Source organism: Cydia amplana, chromosome 3, assembly GCF_948474715.1.
Source record: "Cydia amplana chromosome 3, ilCydAmpl1.1, whole genome shotgun sequence".
Classification (NCBI taxonomy): domain Eukaryota; kingdom Metazoa; phylum Arthropoda; class Insecta; order Lepidoptera; family Tortricidae; genus Cydia; species Cydia amplana.
Window position 1 is genome coordinate 17240799 of NC_086071.1, and position 23121 is coordinate 17263919.

The following is a 23121-nucleotide window of genomic DNA, read 5'->3' on the forward strand; positions in this document are numbered from 1 at the left end:
ATGGCGGGCCTTCAAGGCTCGCGGCGCGACGGGTCTGGCAGTTGCAGTCATGCGACTGCTGGGTGAGTTTTGGCTCCCCGTCGGGCAACCCGTAACCCGCACTGAGCCGGCCGGGGGTGCTGCTCATTGAGAGTAGCACCGCGTGGAAGAAAACCACTATAATAAATTACCCCAATCCCAAGGTGAGCAATCGCGCCGATGGGATGCGTGGCTGGAGGGAGTCCAGTCCCGAGCGTGCGGGGGAGCCCACCCCTTAAAAAAGCTAATCATGGAGATCGGCAACTTTAAAATTCTCCGGGCGGGTACCCAATCCCGTTCACTCGCTTCGGCGGGTGAGAGCCCCGTCGTATACGGAGGGGGCAAAAGTTGCTTCGTGGGCCGGCGGGATGCCGGCTCTCGTGAACACGACATTGGCTATGAACAAACGGAACTCGATTACGCAAGCGATATGGATATTTTGCGGATGAGGGGAGGAAACTCTGAAGACGAGGAGGAAAGGGTCTTTTTCCCGCGAAGCTCCTTGGCGCGTTCGCCCGTGCAGGGGCCTGTCCCTGCACAGGCGAACGTGTCACAGCACAGTCAATGTGTGGACTATCCAAGCCCACGCATTGACCTCAGCTTGCCCGAGCTGCAGATTCCTCCGTTTGGAGGGGTTGACGTCCTAACAGAGGCAAGGGACAGGCAGGGCCGCTTTATACGGCGTGCGCCAAGTGCAACTCCGAGCACCGCCACAGAAGTAGGGGCAAGACAGGAGGAGCCACGCGCACTACTGGCGCTCGAGGGAGGCCGTGAGGCCAGGTTCGAGAGGGTCGCCAAAGTCCTCCTGACCCGAATAGACCCAGGGATTCTAGCGGGAGGGGGGGGTGACTCGGACGGCACCACGTACACGGTGCGGTCCAGCCCGTCGCCGGTGACTCCCCCCCCCCCTAGTCGCCATGGGAACCCGACCACGGAACGTCAAGGAACCGACGTGGAGGGGAAGGCTCCAACGGGCAACCCCAGAAACCGGGGAAAGGGAAAGGTGCGCCCACGGATGCCGACCCCACTCAAACCCGCGGGCCCAGTGCCAATTTCGGACGTGGAGACAACGGAGGGTGAAGAGTGGAGTGGTGGGAGGATGTGGCAGGACCGCCCAGAAAAAAGACCTCGACCATCCGACTCGGACTCTATGCCAGGCTCCAGCGGAGATGAGGGACGCCGTTCAACCGGCAGCGGGGGCTCATCCCAAGCCTCTAAACGCCGGGGCCGCCCCCCCACGACTGGGAATTACATGGGCATGGCTAAGGCAAGAGAAGCTTATAACCGTGCCCTCCGGGAAGAGGCTCGCCTCGAGGCGGAGAAAGAGCTGGAACAAATGGAAATCCGAACGCGGCAAGGGTTCCGCAAAGACACCATTCCTCGGCCTGGGGCGAACCCCGAAGAAGAGCCCGGCATACGGGACCTGAGACGACAGGTCGCGGATAGTGTGGCTGTCATCGAAAGGGTGGCAGCCACATCAAAGAATCTGAAGGGCCCGTACATCCGCCGCCTAAAAGACGCCTCGTCGGCAATCACGGATGCGTTTGCTGAACTCAGCCAACGCACAGCCACCGAGGAAACGACGCGGCTTCAGGCCGACAACGACCGGCTGAGGGGGGAGATGGCCAGTCTCCGAAAAGAAATGGCCGAAATTAAGGCCCAAATGGAGGCGATGCGTCAGCAGGGCAGTGCTGCATCCTCCCTACCCGGACAGGATAGGAGTTCGAAGACGGTGGCCGAACAGAGCAAAACCTCGGCGCCTCTGACGAAGGAGATCTGTCGCGTGGTCATGGCCCAGGTGACGTCGTACCTGGACGCCCACATGACCACAATCAAAGACAGACTCCTCCCTCCGCCCGGCGCGAGGCTCGCGGGCGCTTCTTCGAAGGCCCTGGTCTCGCCTATGGTGCCTGCAAAGGGACCTTCCTCCTCAGGCTCTGTGGGGAGGGAGAAGAAGAAGAAGCCCCGGAAGGGAAGTTCCGCCCAGGAAATCCCGGCCCCGGTAATGCCAGGCTCCGCCGCTGCTGCGCTGGCGCCTGCACCTGCCACGTCAACCTGGTCCGAGGTAGTAAAGAAGGGGAAAAAGGGAAAGCCCAAGGGTGCAAAAAAGGAGGTGAGCCCGAATACGAACAAGGCTCCACCAAAGAAAGCCCGGAAGCTTCGCCTTCCTAACACATCAGCGGTGGTGCTGACACTGATACCCCAGGCCGATAGCAGCACGAGCTACGCCGCCGTACTCAACGAGGCTAAAAGCAAGGTCGACATTGACTCGATGGGGATCGCGGGTGTTCGGATCCGAAGGACCGCCACGGATGCCCGCGCCTTCGAGATCCCCGGAGCGGCGAGCGGCCAAAAGGCAGATGATCTGGCCGCCAAACTGCGGGAGGTACTGGACCCTGCCCTGGTCCGTATATCTAGGCCCACCAAATGCGCGGAGATGCGCATCTCGGGCCTGGACGACTCCGTACTTTCCTCGGAAGTGGTGGCGGCGGTAGCAAAGGAAGGTGGCTGCGCAGAGGAGGACATCAAGTCCGGGGAGGTCACGCTCGGCCCTTCGGGGTTGGGTACGGTGTGGCTGCGGTGTCCTATCGCAGCTGCCAAAAAGGTGGCGCAGGGCGGACGGGTCCGCGTGGGGTGGGTGTCGGCGCAGGTCAGACTGCTCGACAGTCGGCCCACGCGATGCTTCCGATGCTTGGAAGTGGGACACGTGCGTGCGAAGTGCAAGTCGGAGGTGGATCGGAGCCTTATATGTTACCGTTGCAGTGGGACGGGCCATATCGCGCGTGACTGCAATGCCACCGCGCATTGCTCATTGTGCGCCGCTGCGGGCATCCGTGCAGACCATAGGGTGGGAAGCAAAACATGCAACCCACCCAAACGGAAGAAAACTGCTGCAGGTGGCCCCGGAGCCTCTACGCAGCCAAGTCCCCCACGAAGGCCTGAGCCTGGGGTCGAGGAGGATCGGACGGCCAATGGCTAGGAATGGCCGTCCGGTATCTGCAGGCGAATATCAACCATTCCGCCAGAGCTCAAGACCTCCTGCTCCAAAGCATGGCGGAGTGGTTGATACATGTCGCGGTGGTGGCAGAGCCCTACTCTGTGCCCCCGAGGGACAACTGGGCTGGTGACAGGGATGGCCTAGTAGCGGTTGTCACGCAGGCCCAAGCTAATGCGCCGCGTCACCAAAACGTCACCAGAGGCCACGGCTTTGTCGCCACACTATTAGGAGACACGATGGTGGTCGGGGCGTATTTCTCGCCAAACAGGAGACTGGCCGAGTTCGAGTCATTCCTGGATGAGGTGGGCTCTCTGATCGGCAGCAGTCGCCCGGGGCTGGTGCTCGTCGCTGGAGACTTTAACGCCAAGTCCACGACATGGGGATCCCCAGCGACGGACGCGAGAGGGCAGGCCATGGAAGAATGGGCGGTCGAAGTGGGGTTGCAGATCCTCAACAGGGGGTCGACACACACGTGCGTGCGACAGCGGGGCGGGTCAATTGTGGATCTAACAATGGCCAGCCCTGCTCTCGCACGGCGCGTAATGGGGTGGGGAGTGAGGGTAGACGTGGAGACGCTGTCGGATCATCGCTACATTCGATTCGATGTCTCCACGTTCCCTGCCACTCCAAGGGGTGTCGGTCGACCCACTGCGGGGGAAGGGCCGCGCTGGAAACTGCGCAAACTCGACCGAGAAATGGCCAAAGAGGCAGCGATTGTCGAGGGGTGGCAGGCCGGGCCTAGGCCCATCGGTGAAGTCGACGCCGAGGCGGAGCGGCAGGTTGCTGCTCTCCAGCGCATATGCGATGCAGCAATGCCCCGAGCAAAGGCGACTCCGCCGCGGCGCCGGCTTTACTGGTGGCGCGAGGAGCTTCGCGAGGCACGAAGCGGATGCACAGCTGCGCGCCGCCAATACACCAGGAGCAGACGGAGAAGGATACGCGATCCTGCCAGGGAGGATGAGCTCTACGCCGCCTACCGAGCCAAATGCCACGCCCTGCAGGCAGGCATCGCACAGGCTAGGGAAGCGGCGTGGAAGGAGTGGCTGGAGACGCTGGACCGGGACCCATGGGGACGCCCTTACAAAACTGTAAGGGCAAAACTCCGGCCTTGGGCCCCTCCGCTAACCAGCAGCCTTGAGCCGGACCTCTTAGGACGAATCCTTACTGGTCTGTTCCCTGAAAGAGGTGTATGGCATCCGCCAGCGATGGGTGGGAACGCTACCAGCACTGCGGCAGAGGAGGACATACCTCCTGTCACAGAGGGGGAACTCGGGGCAGCGGTGTTAAGGCTCCGGCTGAAAAACAGCGCCCCCGGACTTGACGGTGTGCCCGGACGTGTCGTGGTGCTCGCGCTTGGTGAGCTGGAGGAGAGAGTGAGGGCCCTTTTCCACGCATGTCTCCAACAAGGTCGGTTCCCGCGAAGCTGGAAGACCGGTAAGCTCGTCCTTCTTCAGAAGGACGGGCGCCCGGCTGAGTCGCCGTCGGCCTATCGCCCCATAGTCTTGCTTGACGAGATGGGCAAGCTCCTTGAGCGAGTGCTCGCGGCCCGTCTCGTCAGACACCTCGGGGAGGTAGGACCCGACTTGCACGAGTGCCAGTACGGCTTTCGGCGGGAAAGGTCGACCATTGATGCCATAGCGCGGTTGAGGGTCCTCGCCGATGGGGCAGTCTCACGGGGTGGAGTGCTGTTGGCAGTGTCGCTAGACATAGCGAATGCCTTCAACACTTTGCCCTTTGAGACTGTCAAGGAGGCACTGAAGTACCACGGTGTGCCCCACTATCTCAGAATAGTAGTCGAGGACTACTTCAGAGACCGGGCCATCACATACCCGACTCAAGCTGGATGGGCAAGCAGGACGGTCACGTGCGGTGTCCCACAGGGGTCAGTCCTCGGACCACTCCTGTGGAACATCGGGTACGACTGGGTGCTTCGCGGTACCAACCTGCGGGGCGTCAACGTACTGTGTTACGCTGACGACACTCTCGTCACCGCAAAGGGGAGCACCCACAGGCAGGCCGTCCTGCTCGGCACAGCAGGGGTAGCTCACGTGGTGAGTCGCATTAGGGCCTTGGGACTCGAAGTGGCCCTCAACAAGTCCGAGGCTCTCTGTTTTCACGGGCCTCGAAACGCACCGCCTCCTGGGCTGGAAATAGTGGTCGGGGGAACCTCCATCGCCGTCGAGTCGACGATGCGGTACCTAGGCATTGTCCTCGACGGTCGGTGGAGCTTCACTGAGCACTTTGCGCGGAAGGCGCCAAAATTGCTGGCCGCAGCCGGAGCACTCGGGGGACTGCTCCCGAACACCGGGGGACCGGGCAGCACATGCCGCCGCCTTTATCAGGGTGTTGTGCGCTCCATGGCACTCTATGGGGCCCCAATATGGGCAGAATCCCTGAACGCTCGGAACGTGGCCCTGTTGCGCAGACCCCAACGGGTTATAGCCACAAGAGCGATACGAGCGTACAGGACGGTCTCCTTTGAGGCGGCGACGTTGCTGGCCGGCAGCCCACCATGGGACCTGGAGGCTGGGGTCCTGGCGGCGGTGTATTGGCAAGTTGCGGAAGAGCGGGCGGCGGGAAATCGTCCACTTCCGGAGGAGATCAAGCTTTGGAGGGAGGAGGCCAAGGATGACCTTCTCCGGAGGTGGGATGAAAGGCTAGAAGCCCCGAGCGCAAGCCGCGAGGTGGTGGGCGCAGTACGCCCAGTCCTTAGGGACTGGTTGAAGCGCGACTTCGGGCCAATGACGTACCACTTGACACAGGTGCTTACTGGGCACGGTTGCTTTGGTAGGTACCTGTGGCGAGTGGCACGACGAGAGGACACAGCGGTGTGCAAGCACTGTGACAGAGGTGAGGAGGACACGGCGCATCACACCCGCGCCGTATGCCCTGCGTGGGATGAACCGAGATCGGAGATGGCTGCGGTTCTTGGAGCGGACCTATCGCTGCCGGCAATAGCCAGTGCGATGGTCCGCAACAGAGGCACCTGGGAGGCGGTCGTCGCGTTCTGCGACGCTGTCATGTCCCTAAAGGAGGCGGCGGAGAGAGAGCGAGAGGACGATCCCCTCTCGCTCCCTATCCGCCGAAAAAGGACCGGGCGGAGGCGGGCCGCGTATGACCGCCGCTTGCCGCCCTAACTGGGACCTCGGGCAGGAGATCGGGGGGTCTCCTGCCTGACGAGAGTGTCCCGAGGCGGATAAGGCGCAAAAAGTGCACACATGGGAGGGACAGTGGCAAAAGCCGCAATAGCCGAGCCCGCAAGGGCGACACGCACATGGCAGGGCCGAGGTAAGCGCCAAGCGTTCCCTTAGCCCTACCTCAGGCGGAGCGAGGGTACACCGAGGGGTTTTAGTGGGTAGGCCTCCCCCTAAGGGAGGAGAGTCCCACATAACTCCCGACCCCCCCCCGGGGGCGGGAGTATGCGTAGCGCATTTCCCCTCGTAAAAAAAAAAAAAAAAAAAAAAAAAAAAAAAAAAAAAAAAAAGGTTTGAACTGCTATCCTCACAGAACCGAACAAAAGTGGGTTAGGTTAGGTTAGAACTGCGAGCCTTACAGAAACGAAATGCTTCCTTTTCTACATAGCGCACCATCTACAATAATCTTTCACCGGGCCGCATAGAAGTCGGTTTTTTTTTCTTAAAAATTATATTAACATAGAAAAAGACGGGTGGCTACGGGGGATAGACTTATCTCACCAGATACCGCGCCAATCATGTGCTAGGCCTACTGGAGTAATTTATATCATTTTCACAGCTCGAGAATTCACACACCCCAACGTGCACCACTCGTTCGCGCCGCCGCGCGCCGCCACGTCCGTCGGAACTTTCGTCGATGGATCTCCATATCTAGCCGCCGTCGCCGAGGCTATGGAGCTCGCTAAAGAAGAAATATTCATCGCCGATTGGTGGCTCAGCCCAGAGATATATATGAAGAGGCCTGCCCTTAACGGCAACTATTGGAGGCTGGATACGATACTGAAGAGGAAAGCGGTGAGTTGTTTGATAATAATAACTATATGATCTTAACTAGCACGGTCGCAGAAGCCATGGAGCTCGCTAAAGAAGAAATATTCATCGCCGATTGGTGGCTCAGCCCAGAGATATATATGAAGAGGCCTGCCCTTAACGGCAACTATTGGAGGCTGGATACGATACTGAAGAGGAAAGCGGTGAGTTGTTTGATAATAATAACTATATGATCTTAACTAGCACGGTCGCAGAAGCCATGGAGCTCGCTAAAGAAGAAATATTCATCGCCGATTGGTGGCTCAGCCCAGAGATATATATGAAGAGGCCTGCCCTTAACGGCAACTATTGGAGGCTGGATACGATACTGAAGAGGAAAGCGGTGAGTTGTTTGATAATAATAACTATATGATCTTAACTAGCACGGTCGCAGAAGCCATGGAGCTCGCTAAAGAAGAAATATTCATCGCCGATTGGTGGCTCAGCCCAGAGATATATATGAAGAGGCCTGCCCTTAACGGCAACTATTGGAGGTTGGATACGATACTGAAGAGAAAAGCGGTGAGTTTTTTGATAATAATAACTATATGATCTTAACTAGCACGGTCGCAGAAGCCATGGAGCTCGCTAAAGAAGAAATATTCATCGCCGATTGGTGGCTCAGCCCAGAGATATATATGAAGAGGCCTGCCCTTAACGGCAACTATTGGAGGCTGGATACGATACTGAAGAGAAAAGCGGTGAGTTGTTAGATATTTAAACACTTTACTGGCGCAGTCTTGGGTAGGATTGATGTAAATAAATCAGTGTTGAAAGTACGCGATTAGTTCTCAATATAACCGCAAACACAGATACCATGGATAAATCAGTCCAGATTAGAAAGTTATTGCTGGTGAAATACTTCGGATTGACATTTGGCAAGAAACAATCTGCAAGAGATAATCGGACACATGGGGAGTTTAGCAAAAAGCAGAATATTTTGCAAATGTGATGATTCATGGGCGGTTACACCAAACCGTCTGTCACCGTTAAAGCGTTCGCAAAATTTTATTGTATGGGAAGTTTCATAGATCTCTGTTGCGTGAAGTTGATCAGTCTGTTAACTGTGGTTGGTGCAATTAACCCTTATTTATTTCTAGCCAATCGAACTTGTTTTGTAAAAGTACATTTTACGAGTACATTATGCGATCGAGATTTCTACGCGTATTTAACCTCGTAAATGCCACCAAATAAAGTTTTCAAATTATTAATTTGAACCTTATTCTATACCTACTTAAGTAAATTAGGACGAATTTAAAAAGCAATTAAACAAAAGAAATGCTACCTTATTTGGTTCATGAAAGGTTCAAATTAGATTTCACGAATATGTACATTGTAATGTACATTTAGTCTCAGGAGGTTAATATATTAAAAATTGATTTTTTCCAGGCCCAAGGCGTAAAAATCTTCATAATGCTGTACAAGGAAGTTGAGATGGCACTCGGCATCAACAGCTTTTACAGCAAGAGCAGATTGGCCAGCGAAAACATTAAGGTGACTATTCATTTAACCTTTCGAATTGCATCGATGCGAAATTAATCCATCCTGTGCTCGACTAACATTCACGATGTAACATAAAATGTCTTTAGTAGTTTGAAATTTATGCCAAAACTAGCTTTCAACATTTCTTACTATTATAACTGTAAACGGTTAATTTGCGTCCATGTTCGCTTTTAGAAATAAAAATTAGAAATAATGATGGGCTTTCTTTGGCGCAGGTACCTTAAGCATAATAGTATTTTTTTGTTTATATATGCTTATGTAAGTACGTGTACAGTCAGCAGCAGAAGTAGCTAAGCGGTGTTTAAAATGTTCTTGACGCGACTTTATTCTTAAGAGAATAAGAGCGTGTCAAGCGAGCGTTAGCGACTTCTGCTGCTGACTGTACATAAAACGGTTAAACTTTTGGCCGCCACTAACATTTATTATAGTTTACAATGAACTATCATAATTTTTCTAATTACAATCGTAAGTTACGTAAGATTATGGCAGTCAAGAGGTTAAGGCTGCGTTCCCACCAGAGATATGATAGGACGCGTAGCGAGGGATGTGTTTATTAAGAACCAATAGAATGACTTGAGTTACCTATCGCTATCCTCGCTCAACGCAGCCCAGTCGGCATTAATCTATTGTTTCTTAAAGTGTCATTCTATGGAACTTGCTAACTATGTAAACAAACAGCCATATTAAAATTGTCTCTGAATGTCAATTTACTAGTGACTTTTGTTTACATAGTTAGCAAGTTCTATAGAATTACATTTTAACAAGCACATCCCTCGCTACACATCCTCGCACATCTCTGGTGGCGACGCAGCCTAATTCCAGCATTGGTAACGTAGGTTTTCCGTCACCCAGACCACGCGCGCGGCGGTATACTGTTCTGGGCGCACCACGAGAAGATCGTCGTCGTCGACCAGTGCGTCGCCTTCCTCGGGGGCATTGACCTGTGCTACGGCCGCTGGGACGACTACAAACACAGGTTAGTTGTACAATTGTCACACTGCGGTGTGCGAGCGAGACAGCGATATGAACGTGTATAGTGATGTCCCGCTTGCACGCGCGCGGCGGGATCCTGTTCTGGGCGCATCACGAGAAGATCGTCGTCGTCGACCAGTGCGTCGCCTTCCTCGGGGGCATTGACCTGTGCTACGGCCGCTGGGACGACTACAAACACAGGTTAGTTGTACAGTTGTCACACTGCGGTGTGCGAGCGAGACAGCGATATGAACGTGTATAGTGATGTCCCGCTTGCACGCGCGCGGCGGGATCCTGTTCTGGGCGCATCACGAGAAGATCGTCGTCGTCGACCAGTGCGTCGCCTTCCTCGGGGGCATTGACCTGTGCTACGGGCGTTGGGACGACTACAAAAACAGGTTAGTTGTACAGTTGTCACACTACGATGTGCGATCGAGACGGCGCTATGCACGTATATAGGGATATCCCGCTCGCACGCGCGCGGCGGGATCCTGTTCTGGGCGCACCACCAGAAGATCGTCGTCGTCGACCAGTGCGTCGCCTTCCTCGGGGGCATTGACCTGTGCTACGGCCGCTGGGACGACTACAAACACAGGTTAGTTGTACAGTTGTCACACTACGGTGTGCGAGCGCGACAGCGCTATAAACGTGAATAGTGATGTCCCGCTCGCACGCGCGTGGCGGGATACTGTTCTGGGCGCACCACGAGAAGATCGTCGTCGTCGACCAGTGCGTCGCCTTCCTCGGGGGCATTGACCTGTGCTACGGCCGCTGGGACGACTACAAACACAGGTTAGTTGTACACTTGTCACACTACGATGTGCGAGTGAGACAGCACTATGAACGTATATAGTGATGTTCCGCTCGCACACCGGAGCGGCGGCATCCACCTTTGCTACGGCCGCGGGAGCTCGAAAACAGTACAAAACAAAAGGTAATCACGGTTCATATCCCGATCGATATAAGTCTAAATTATCTCATTTTACCTTCCAGGCTGACAGACCTAGGCAACATCACGCAGACCTCAAACTCCATCAGAACGAAGAAGAAAACGTCCAGCTCCCCCGGCGGCGGCATGTTCCACACCCAAAACGGCGGAGACGTCTGCCTCGAGCTCGCCAAACACTCCAGGGACATCATTATTGGGGCCAATGAGTATGTTATACACACATTTTACTGTCTTACTCGCTTTTAGTCAGTACTTAGTCGTCAGAACTAAGAAGAAAACGTCCAGCTCCCTCACGTCACCCTTGAGGCCAATTAAATTAGATCCAAAAATAGCGTTTCGAGGAATGAATCCCCAGCAAGCTGGAAATCGTATTAATACTTACATTTGCCTATAAATGCGTATAATACGAGTTTACAGCACATATGGGCCTACTTTTCCGCACTAGTGCGTAAAATAGCACTTTTCGTGCGTATGTCGAAACTTTAAAGTGCCATATGTACTGTAAAACGTTGTTCGATACCCGTGCGAATAGGTAATTCGCAACTCGTGTCGATTTAAAACACTCCCTTCGGTCGTGTTTTAAGTTATCGCCACTCTTTCGAATTTCCTCTTTTTCGCACTTGTATCGAAAATAACTATTGCTCCATCCCAGATTGCTAAAAATTAATTTTTCGTAAAAATCTAATTTGATTTGCCGTTTGACCATATAACACTGAATAGGTATATTTTCGGCGTTATTAATAAACGTCTGCTAAACAGCTGCTAATCAGCTGATGATCGTCGTTTGTCTCTCTCTATGGCATAACGACAGACAGGGACAAACGACGATCATCAACTGATTAAGTTAGCACCCGTTTATGAATAACGCCATTTTACTTTCTGTTTCTAGTACCATCCAAATCGAAACCACAGAAGTAGAAGAAAAATCAATCACCGATCCCAACACTCCCGACCCGGACCTACCGCAACTCCAACCGGGCGACCATCTACTAATAACCCAAAACACACGGACAGACAAAGATAGTGCTACGCACAGTCCAGTAGAAAGGAGAAACGTGCTCAACAAAATAACAGAGAGATCGAAAGATATATTGAGTATAGTGTATCCGCCTTATGAGGAGGAAAGGAATGGAAGGGTGTTTGATGACTCGGAGAGGAAGAAAGCGGAGAAGTATGCGCAGTCTAATGATCAGGTGTTGCTGACTGACGCGCTAACTACGAAGGTAGGCATTGCATCATTAAAGGGCTATGCTCACGGCTTGCGTGTGTGTAGAGGTGCACGTGCGCCTTGTAATATACAGTTCTTTATGAGAGACGGCACACCGGTTGCGTGATGTGTGTGTTAAGTGAAGGCACTAGCTTTTACGAAAGCGACTGCCATATGACCTTCCAACCCAGAGGGTAAACTAGGCCTTATTGGGATTAGTCCGGTTTCCTCACGATGTTTTCCTTCACCGAAAAGCGCCTGGTAAATATCAAATGATATTTCGTGCATAAGTTTCGGAAAACTCATTGGTACGAGCCGGGGTTTCAACCTGCGACCTCCGGATTGCAGCGCTTTCAGAAGTTCCAGATCATGCCGTGCTCTATAAATAGCCAGATTTAGCTCAGAGCTAAATACTAAATTTTATTATTAAATAAGGTACAAAAACATGACAAAAAACAATAAATAAAAACAACTTAAAATTACAATTAAACTAAATACAAACTATTCTAAAGTAAAACTAAACTAAAACTAAATAAGGCCATTGCGCAAGGTCCCCAAGATCCTGGCTGCGTTACCCCGCTGAACTGCCAGACTGATGCGTTGGGCGAGGTAACTGCCAGCTCTTGGGCCCCTGGGGACCTTTCTAATGGTACATTTACACGCTTGACAAATCTCGACCAGCTTCCACAAACACAAGCGTGTGAACGGGGTTATTTGGCTTGGCTTGCGTGAGCTTGCAAGAGCTTGTCGCGATCTGGGCTAGTGTCGGTTTTTGGAGACAGATCAAAGGGAGCTTGCGGCAAGCGCTTGCGACGTGTTTACCTAGAGCAATTGCCGACACAACTTCAACGTCCACGTCTGCCATGCTTGCTTGTCCGGAACACAGTAACGCACTCACAAGCATGTAAATGGCATCCAAGCGTTTGTAAAGGCTTGAAGCTTGTAGACGCTTGCCAAGCCTCGGCAAGCGTGTAAACGTACCATAAGAGACTCAGGGGCAAGTTTTTGATTTGTCCAGGGAATGGTGACGAGGAGTAAAAGCGTGCGTAAGCCGACGCCGCTGGCGCAGGTTGTCGAGGGTCGCGTCATCACCGAGAGCACGAAGGACAGGCTGGAGGGCATCGAAGGGAACTCCAAGCTGTGGATAGGGAAGGACTACACCAACTTCATCGTCAAGGACTTTAATAGCCTGGATCTGCCTTTTGTTGGTAAGCCTTCAGTAAAAGCAACACGTTTCAAAGCTTAACCCTTAAATGCATGATTTTTTCTTTTTGCCCGAAATTAATATATATATCACATAATTGTTTGCCATTTCTAGGAAAAATCGTAAAAAAAATTATATCATCGATCAGTGTTAAAAGTATCTGTGAGCTGTCTAATGCTTTGTAGACATTTGGCAACACTATGCATTTAAGGGTTAAACGCGATTATAGTCGGACTAAGTTTACAGTACCTACAGCGACTTTGACGATTGTTCTACCATACTTTATCATATCATCTGTGCATAGTTAAATTGGTCTGATTTTACTAATGTTTATTTTAATTATCTTGGCAATTTTGGAAGAAAAATAAAGCCTCACTCGGGCCATAAAACGAGCCTTACTCATCATTGTCTGCAGTTTTGGTTTTGACGCTACTGTGGATATAAGCATAAACAAACCCATATAGGTACATATGCCGCTAGAACCTTAACCCCTCCTATTTGTGACGTTTTCAACCAAAAGGTACCACATGGTCGGTTGTCAATAATGTTGATTTAAAATTGAAGTTATATGGAAATAGCGCCGTATTGACAACCGAGAATAAGTACACTTTTGGTTGAGATTGGCACATTTATTTATTAGCTTTGCCGTAGTGGTATTGAGTTAACTTATCAGAATATTTCAGATTGCAATTGATTGTACGCATGCAAGTTGTTTTTACCCCAAATTAGAATACCATATGATATTACACTATGAAAATAACCATAATACTCATATACTAATTAAACTAGAAACAAAACATTTCAAATCTATACTTACGTGCCTCATTGACTTGTATTCCGTTCATTCAGCAATCATATCTTAGCAAGACAGAATGATACATGAAGTAACTACATTTTAACACGATTTTAGACCTTGTGGACCGCAACTCAACGCCCAGAATGCCGTGGCACGACATCGGAGTGGTAGTACAAGGCGCGGCCGCCAGAGACGTCGCGAGGCACTTCATACAACGATGGAACGCTATTAAACTAGAGAAGGCCAGGTGAGCTAACCAAATAAATCCGTCAACCGGGGTGAATAGCGAAGGCTGGGGTGAATAGGGACGAAACTTAAAATATGATTTACTTAACAATTTATACCTGACAATTTATACCCACACAAATTGTATCATACAAAATCTACTATAATTTTAAATCGAATGGTACAATTTGTGTGGGTATAAATTGTCAGGTAAATCACATTGACGGTATATTTATTTTCAGGCAACTAAGGCCCATATGTAGGTAGGTAACTCTTTAGCGCATAAATCTAGGACTCTAGGTAATATTATTTGCATATTGTTTGGGCTTGGTTTTTGGCATATTTACACAAGTAATTGGGTAAACTAGTGTAACTGGATCAGGCATGAGGGGTGGGGGGAAATGACCAAACGGGATAGTGTTATGTATCTTTCAGTAGGAGTAGCAGCGAAAGCGCTATTATCGTTTGTCCTTGTCAGAGTCTCATATTTTTTAAATTCCCTGCCGTTAATTTAGTATGGATTATGGTGGGCAACAAATAAATTCGACCAATCATAGAGTCGCGTTGCGTATGTTTTGTCCCTCACGGACGCACGCGTATACCACATCTATAGGATCCTACCATGTATGGTTAAAAACCAGTAAGCATATTTAAAGTTAATCAAACTTTTTTTTTTTCAGACAAACCGCGAGCTACCCATACCTTCTGCCCAAGACGTATTCCGAGATCAAACTTTTGTCAGAGCTGGACAAGTATCTGAACACTGACATACACAATGCATCATGTCAGGTAACGACATATTCACTCCTAAATTCACATAATATAGTCTCATTTAATTTTTAACAAGCAGAAACGTCTGCGACTGATGCTATTAAGCTTAGAATAAATTTAAAAGTGGAAAATGACTGTCTTGGGTGAGACTTGAACTCACGGCCTCTGGATCGATACTCCAGCGCTCTGCCATCTGAGCCATCAAGACCACATCCATAGCCAGCAAATCTTTCCACCGTATTATGGGTCTAGGGGACCCTAGCGACATCTAACGTAAGAGCATTACACTTATTAAATTCAAAAATTCTTCTTTTGACTGCTGTAAATATAATTGATCTTGATTAAACTTCCCGTCCTTATTAATAAGCACCAGTGGATGGATCGTTGCTTATTCAAGACAACCAAAGATTCATTGTTCATATATCATAACTGTCAACTGTCGTGAGGAAATCGGACTAATCCTAATAAGGCCTAGTTACCCCTTTTGGTTGGAACAACAACAGTCGCTTTAGTAAAAATTAGTGCCTACGCCAATTCTTGGGATTAGTTGCCAAGCGGACCCCAGGCTCCCATGAGCCGTGGCAAAAAATTCCGGGATAACGCGAGGAAGATGATGGAACTGTCAACTGTCATTGCAAGCTCATAATCCCTCGAATTTTCATTTATTTCGGGCCCTAAACCTGTATTTTAAGCACACTATCTTTTCAGGTACTACGCAGCGTGTCGAGCTGGTCCTGCGGATTCCTGGACCCGGACACGGTGGAGCAAAGCATTCATGAAGCGTACGTGGACACCATCACACGGGCACAGCACTACATCTACATCGAGAACCAGTTCTTCATAACACTGTCGCGAACCAGCCAGGCCGTGAGGAACCAGGTAAATACGACATCTAGACACCTCCCTACAGGATCTAGACCCGGACACGGTGGAGCAAAGCATACACGAAGCGTACGTGGACACCATCACACGCGCACAACACTACATCTACATCGAGAACCAGTTCTTCATAACACTGTCCCGAACCAGCCAGGCCGTGAGGAACCAGGTAAATACGACATCTAGACACCTCCCTACAGGATCTAGACCCGGACACGGTGGAGCAAAGCATTCACGAAGCGTACGTGGACACCATCACACGGGCACAGCACTACATCTACATCGAGAACCAGTTCTTCATAACACTGTCGCGTACCAGCCAGGCCGTGAGGAACCAGGTAAATACGACATCTAGACACCTCCCTACAGGATCTAGACCCGGACACGGTGGAGCAAAGCATACACGAAGCGTACGTGGACACCATCACACGGGCACAACACTACATCTACATCGAGAACCAGTTCTTCATAACACTGTCGCGAACCAGCCAGGCCGTGAGGAACCAGGTAAATACGACATCTAGACACCTCCCTACAGGATCTAGACCCGGACACGGTGGAGCAAAGCATACACGAAGCGTACGTGGACACCATCACACGCGCACAACACTACATCTACATCGAGAACCAGTTCTTCATAACACTGTCCCGAACCAGCCAGGCCGTGAGGAACCAGGTAAATACGACATCTAGACACCTCCCTACAGGATCTAGACCCGGACACGGTGGAGCAAAGCATACACGAAGCGTACGTGGACACCATCACACGGGCACAGCACTACATCTACATCGAGAACCAGTTCTTCATAACACTGTCGCGAACCAGCCAGGCCGTGAGGAACCAGGTAAATACATCTAGACACCTCCCTACAGGATCTAGACCCGGACACGGTGGAGCAAAGCATACACGAAGCGTACGTGGACACCATCACACGGGCACAGCACTATACATCTACATCGAGAACCAGTTCTTCATAACGTCCCGAACCAGCCAGGCCGTGAGGAACCAGGTAAATTATAAAAAAGATGTATCCACAAAAAAATACCATATAGAGTCTGTGCGGAAAGAAAAGAGTCGTAGAATGTATGGGGCCCAATACATTCCACGACTCTTCTCTTTCCGAACAGACTCTAATTGTCACATTTCACGAGAGTCGGTTAAGAAATGCGACCTGCGACGGTAGCATGGTCGCGTTTTTATCTTCCGTCGTGTCATGCGTCACTTTCACACTTACTGTTATAACGTGACAGGCGATTAAAACGCAACTATGCTAACGCCGCTGTATAGGAGAATAGACTCACAGATATACCAAAGCGATTTTTTATTTTTCAAACTGAAAGTGAAAGAACATTCGGACGTACGAAAGCTTATTTGCCTAATCTGAAATGAAGACGCTTCGCGCTCGCTCAGTCAATTCCACTGCTGGATAACTCTCGAGGATCGCTACAACGACATTGGTGGTTACTTACATTAGGACTGACGTAGAGCAAAGCATACACGAAGCGTTCGTGGTGACTACATCTACATTGAGAACCAGTTCTTTATTATTTTTTACATTAATAACAACACCCAGAAACGGCATAAATGACTTCCATTATGATTTGTATACTGTTTTAGGGAATGAAGCAATGATATTATATAACCATAGATAGGTTATACTTATACTTGAGGAGCACAAAAAATACTTCCATATTTATTTCTGTGCCTACGAAGAAATCTGTTATTTTTGATTAGTTTTCTCATTAAATCCATCTTTGTCACACTCATTGTTAAACATAATGTCGTCTCTTTCGCTTTCGGGAGCTCGTTAGCACGTGCACATTTCTCGCTTGTCCAGCCGCGTCTAAAGGAAACTTGTCCAATTTGTCACAAGTTAAGCGCTTCAATTTTGGAACGCCTATAACCTATCTTGAGTTATAAATCATTGGAATGAAGTTGATTATTGTCTTGTATTACAGATAGGGGAGGCGTTGTTCAACCGGATAATGCGCGCGCACCGCGCCGGGGAGACGTTCCGCGTGTTCGTGGTGATGCCGCTGCTGCCCGGCTTCGAGGGGGAGGTGGGGGGGCCCTCGGGCACCTCGCTGCATGCCGTCACGCACTGGAACTATCAGAGCATTTGCAGGTACTTGACAATCATCATCTTCCTCGCGTTGTCCTGGCATTTTGCCACGGCTCATGGGAGCCTAGGGGTCCGCTTGGCAACTAACCCCAAGAATAGGCTACATGACTAATTTTTTTTTATGGTATCAATCGATCGGGTTTGTTTTTAGGATCAAATGTCTATATGGGACCCATTGCATTAAAGTAACACAAAAGTCAGAAATTGTAGTCAAAGTCCGACAGTCGCACTTCACTCGCGAAACGCCCTATACAAAACGGACAAGGGCCGTGACGTCATCGCCCATCTTGTAGTATGGACAAAACAAGAAAATTGCGTTTTTGTCGGTGAAATATTGCGTTTATGTATATAGTTGCTATACAATATTTTATTGCATGAAATGTAAGGAATCGAATGGTACCCTTACTTTTATCGTTATTGGAAGTTAAAAAAAACTTAAATTTTGAAACTTTCAGGTCCTGTATTTTTGTAATTTTTCAATATTTTATTTTAATATCCACATTATTGTGATAAATTGCTCGTTTGCTATCTATTTTACTAGATTTTGTTATAAAATTCAACATGTGTCATCATCCCTATTGGCGAAGAATTACATTTATAGCTGGTCAACCAAATCTTGTCAGTAAAAAAAACGCGAAATTCAAATTTTCTATGGGACGATATTTGCCGAAATTTGCCGCCTTTTTCTACTGTCAAGATCTGGTTGACCAAGTATATATAATATTTTCTTTCTTAACGTAACACTTCAGGTCAGGGATCGGAACCGGTTTTAACAATATTCTTCGAAGCAAAGAACCAAAAAATCCGTTTTCGTTCCCATACAAAAAATACCGGTATCCGATCCCTGCAGTTCAGGTGTTTTTATGGACGCCAATGACCGATATATCCGCACCGTAGGTTCAACGCCAAAGACCGATTAATCGGTCACAGACCACAGAGCAACATAGCCCTACGTGCATATGCATAAAGTTCAATTTCAGTTTAGACACTTCGGCGTCGTGGCGTCAGCGTGACAGCTTTTGTGTTTGACATGGCGTCGAAAAGGTTAATTTGAAACACACCTCGCTTCACTCGTTGTCGCACCACCTTTAACTTAACCTTTTGTTATATAAATCTATTACTATAATGTTTCATGAACGTGGCGCAGCTATTTGCTATGGAATCTGTATAATTGTATATACATATATCTTATACCACACCGGTGGCAAACAAGCATACCATAAGCATATTTCGCACTAAACCTCACAATCTTCCAGGAGCCGCGAAGCCATCCTAACGCGCCTCTACGAAGCGGACGTGTCGGACCCGTCCCAGTACATCACATTCCACGGCCTCCGCACACACTCCACGCTCGAGGGCGAGCCGGTCACCGAGCTCATCTACGTGCACTCCAAACTACTGATAGCTGATGACAAGACTGTTATATGTGGGAGTGCGAATATCAACGATAGGTCCATGGTTGGGACTAGGGATTCGGAGATCGCTGTGCTTTTACAGGTAAGTTACAGAAAAACCTATCAAAGAGTACTTCAATCTTCTTTGGGTTCAATAAAATGGAAATGAACGGGTTCATTTCTTGCCTCGGTCACTCGCTCATATCGTTACTGCAGAAGTATAGGTACTCAATCGTAAGATCGTAACCAATATATGCACTCAAAAACGACGCACCGTCTTCACTGCTAATAAAAATTTGGCATTGCAGGAATTCTTGCATATCACCAGGCACATACTCTAGCTAGACTTTCTCATCTATACAGGGAGTTTTTTCAACCATTAGCCATATTTTAAGAGGAAAATATATAGGACATCCAGAGCAACTTGTACTGAGGCCATGAGTGAGTGATTTCGGCACTAAAAACAATTAGCTGTTTCATACATTTAGGCAAATAAAATGACGAAGTCTCCTTTTTGGGTAAGGGTTGAAAAAACAGCCCGTATTTATATCCATCGACCCACTGGGTGGATATTGTTAAGACGGTCTGCCAGAGATCTAAGGGATCAGGTGGGGCAGGCTACTATTTTTAGGACGGCAGAAAATCGTGCAGAATTGAGAGCCTTGTTGGTACACATAACAATGTCCTCATGTTATCGCAACCCTCAGTTATGAGGAAACGAGAAAGAATATTTATATCCAACCTTGTCCTCAGGATGAAAGTTTCACCGACGGGACCATGAACGGCGCAGCCTTCCCCTGCGGCCGCGTGGCCGGCGCGCTCAGGAAGCGCCTCTTCAGGGAGCACCTCGGGCTCATGGAGGAAGATCTGCAGCGGGTGGAAGTCAGCCTGGACGACCCGTGCTCCGAGCAGTTCTACCGGCACGTGTGGCAGAGCTTCTCGAAGAGGAACACCGATGTTTACGAGGAGGTTAGTTGAATAAGGAACCTAAGAAGACTTTTGGGGATTCAATCCACAGCTGGAGCGTCCGCGGAGGGAAATTCCTCTAAAACAGCACATTACACGACCATTCAGGTTTGGTGTGATGTGATGGATACCCTGTTACTGTTGATTATAATCTATACATTTTCTACTTCCATTCCAATGGCGTAGACACTAAACAGGTAGGTCCAATCTTCCAAGGTATAGGTGCACTAGGCAAGTCTCTTCTGGGAACACCTCGGGCTCATGGAGGAGGACCTGCAGCGGGTGGAGGTCAGCCTGGACGACCCGTGCTCCGAGCAGTTCTACCGGCACGTGTGGCAGAGCTTCTCGAAAAGGAACACCGATGTTTACGAGGAGGTTAGTTGAATAAGGAACCTAAGAAGACTTTGGGAGGTACAATCCACATCCGTGGAGGGATATTCCTCTAAAACAGCATATTACACGACTATTCAGGTGTGGTGTGATGGATACCCTGTTACTGTTGATTATAATCTATACATTTTCTACTTCCATTCTAATGGCGTAGACACTAAACAGGTAGGTCCAATCTTCCAAGGTGTAGGTACACTAGGCAAGAGTCTCTTCAGGGAACACCTCGGGCTCATGGAGGAAGACCTGCAGCGGGTGGAGGTCAGCCTGGACGACCCGTGCTCCGAGCAGTTCTACCGGCACGTGTGGCAGAGCTTCTCGAAGAGGAACACCGATGTTTACGAGGAGGTCAGTCCAATAAATATTGGATTTGGGAGTACAATCCATAGCTGGAGCGTCCACGGAAGGAAATACCTCGGAAAGAGCACAGTGCTCGACCATTCAGGTTTGGTGTGATGGATATAATCCATATTTCTACTACTAATGGCGTACGTAGGTCCAATCCCCTGTGGTATAGGTGCGCTGAGGAAGATCTCTTCAGGGAACACCTCGGGCTCATGGAGGAAGATCTGCAGCGGGTGGAGGTCAGCCTGGACGACCCGTGCTCCGAGCAGTTCTACAAGCACGTGTGGCAGAGCTTCTCGAAGAGGAACACCGACGTTTACGAGGAGGTCAGTCCAATCAATATTGGATTTGGGAGTATAATCCATAGCTGGAGCGTCCACGGAAGGATTCAAATTCATCATAAAAAACTCAAACCTACCAGCCAACACGAGGAAATTCAAACTTTGCATCAGCTAACTTTGCCATTCTTGTAGATAAAATGCAACTTTATCATCAGTTTCTGAAGAATAAAGGGAGCCTTTTTACTACAACAACCCTTGTTACAGGTATTCCACTGCCTCCCCACCGACGCTGTCCACTCGTTCGCCGAACTCAAGAAGTACCAAGAACAGAACAAACATACCCTCTGGCATAGCGACCCGGCGCTCGCGAACAGGAAAATAGACCTTATACAGGGGAACCTGGTCGATATGCCGCTCAATTTCCTTTGCAACGAGGTGCTCACGCCGCGGACTACCAGTATGGAGGGCATGATGCCCACTGCTTTATGGACTTAAATCTCAACAACACACGATTGTTTTTTGCGTATTGGGGGTCTGCCATCTCGCGACCTGAATCGAAAGCGAAAACAATTAACGCTTCTAAGCAAAGCAGGTGCTGCCCCCTACACTTCATGCTGGCTCTATTTCGCATAGTAGGTTCTGCCATCTAGTGGCTTAAATCTAAACAATGGAAACTTGATACAATGCTTCGCGCCAATGAATAGGGGGCTTGTGTGCTGCCATCTACAGTTCATGCACGCTCACCATGTCAGTGGCAAGTAAGCATACGGCACGCGTACATCCGTAAGCGTAACATAAACAAGCGTACCTTAAGGGTAGCATGGTCACCGTAACCTATGGACGACTGCAACTCCAGGGGTGTTACGTGAGTAACGGATGGAGTAGGTATTCTTCGCTACTTTACTTTATAAGTAACTTAAAATAATAGGCACTGGTTTCGGTGAAAACAAAATGTAATCTGTCAATCAGTAAATAAAATACGTAACAACCACAAACGTATACGTAAAAAAAGGTAAAATTGTATTTAAAAGTTGTGAAGTCATGTACAGCTACTTTCAGCATTCGCCGGCCAACAAGTCCACCGCGCTAAGTATACGTACGTGTAACTGCAATACGTAACATTTATTTATTTATTGTTAAAAAATACTCCAGTTATATGTAAGAAATCCGCAACGCAAGCTTCGTCCGGTGGCCACAAATGCAAATCAGCAACATGCTTCGTCCCAAACATACCAATGATGATATCCGCAACAGGCTTCGTCATTAAATAATACGTAACATTACATTATGTATGTAGAATATAGTACAACATTTTTTTGTGGGTGCCACAAGCAGATGACAGTCAAAAAATATTTTTATTACAAATATACTACATGTCCAAATGAAACAAGAATATTATTATGTAAAAAAATGCCAAATTTGGCACCTAGACAAAAGTACTATTAAAATAAAAAAAATGCGAAAATATAAAATGAACCTACACTTTGCCCAAAATAACCCCCTCTGCATCGTATACAGTCACCTGCTTATGTTACACAACGAAAGCCGCAAAAATATCTGACACGATCTTATTTGTACAGACATAAGGGCGTGTCACATATTTATGCGGCCTTCGAAGAGTAACATATATTAACGTGCAGGTGACTGTATAGTCAGCAGCAGAAGCTGCTAAGCGGGCGAGGTTTTCAAAATGAACTCAACACGCTCTTATTCTCTTAACAATAACGTCGCGTCAAGATCATTTTGAACACCTCGCCCGCTTAGCAACTTCTGCTGCTGACTGTACCTGACTCAAAGGTCCCCATAATGTCATCATATATTGATAGCTAGGCAACCGTGTAAGTGATTACTTCATGTTTGCTTGAATATGGGGTTTTGCATATTAATATCTGAATATATCTATCGAATAAACGTATTATTATGGTATTTAAGAGAATTTTATACATATATGATTTAACATTAATGGATGGTGCTTGTCCATAATATAATTTATTTTATGTGAAGAACCTCTAGGTTTAAGTAGGAATAGCGATGTGGCACTTAAGGTTGATATACCACCTGTCTAATATCTTGGTCCATTGTGCATTGCGTCTCACTCT

The 23121-nt window shown here is 48.9% G+C and overlaps 1 protein-coding gene across 1 annotated transcript in view; it reads left to right on the forward strand.

The window, feature by feature from the left end:
• LOC134662829 (phospholipase D2) overlaps positions 1–21523 on the forward strand; it is a 38013-nt gene extending 16490 nt beyond the window's left edge. Inside the window, exons 10-22 of the mRNA XM_063519152.1 lie at positions 6770–7005; positions 8410–8514; positions 9360–9499; positions 10489–10650; positions 11334–11667; positions 12670–12859; positions 13766–13898; positions 14557–14665; positions 15356–15526; positions 17486–17652; positions 18906–19146; positions 19797–20012; positions 21287–21523. Of these exons, the coding sequence (XP_063375222.1) occupies positions 6770–7005; positions 8410–8514; positions 9360–9499; positions 10489–10650; positions 11334–11667; positions 12670–12859; positions 13766–13898; positions 14557–14665; positions 15356–15526; positions 17486–17652; positions 18906–19146; positions 19797–20012; positions 21287–21517 (2435 nt within the window). The 3' untranslated portion in view covers positions 21518–21523. The remainder of the gene's footprint in view (positions 1–6769; positions 7006–8409; positions 8515–9359; positions 9500–10488; positions 10651–11333; positions 11668–12669; positions 12860–13765; positions 13899–14556; positions 14666–15355; positions 15527–17485; positions 17653–18905; positions 19147–19796; positions 20013–21286) is intronic.
• The last annotated feature ends 1598 nt before the right edge of the window (positions 21524–23121 follow it).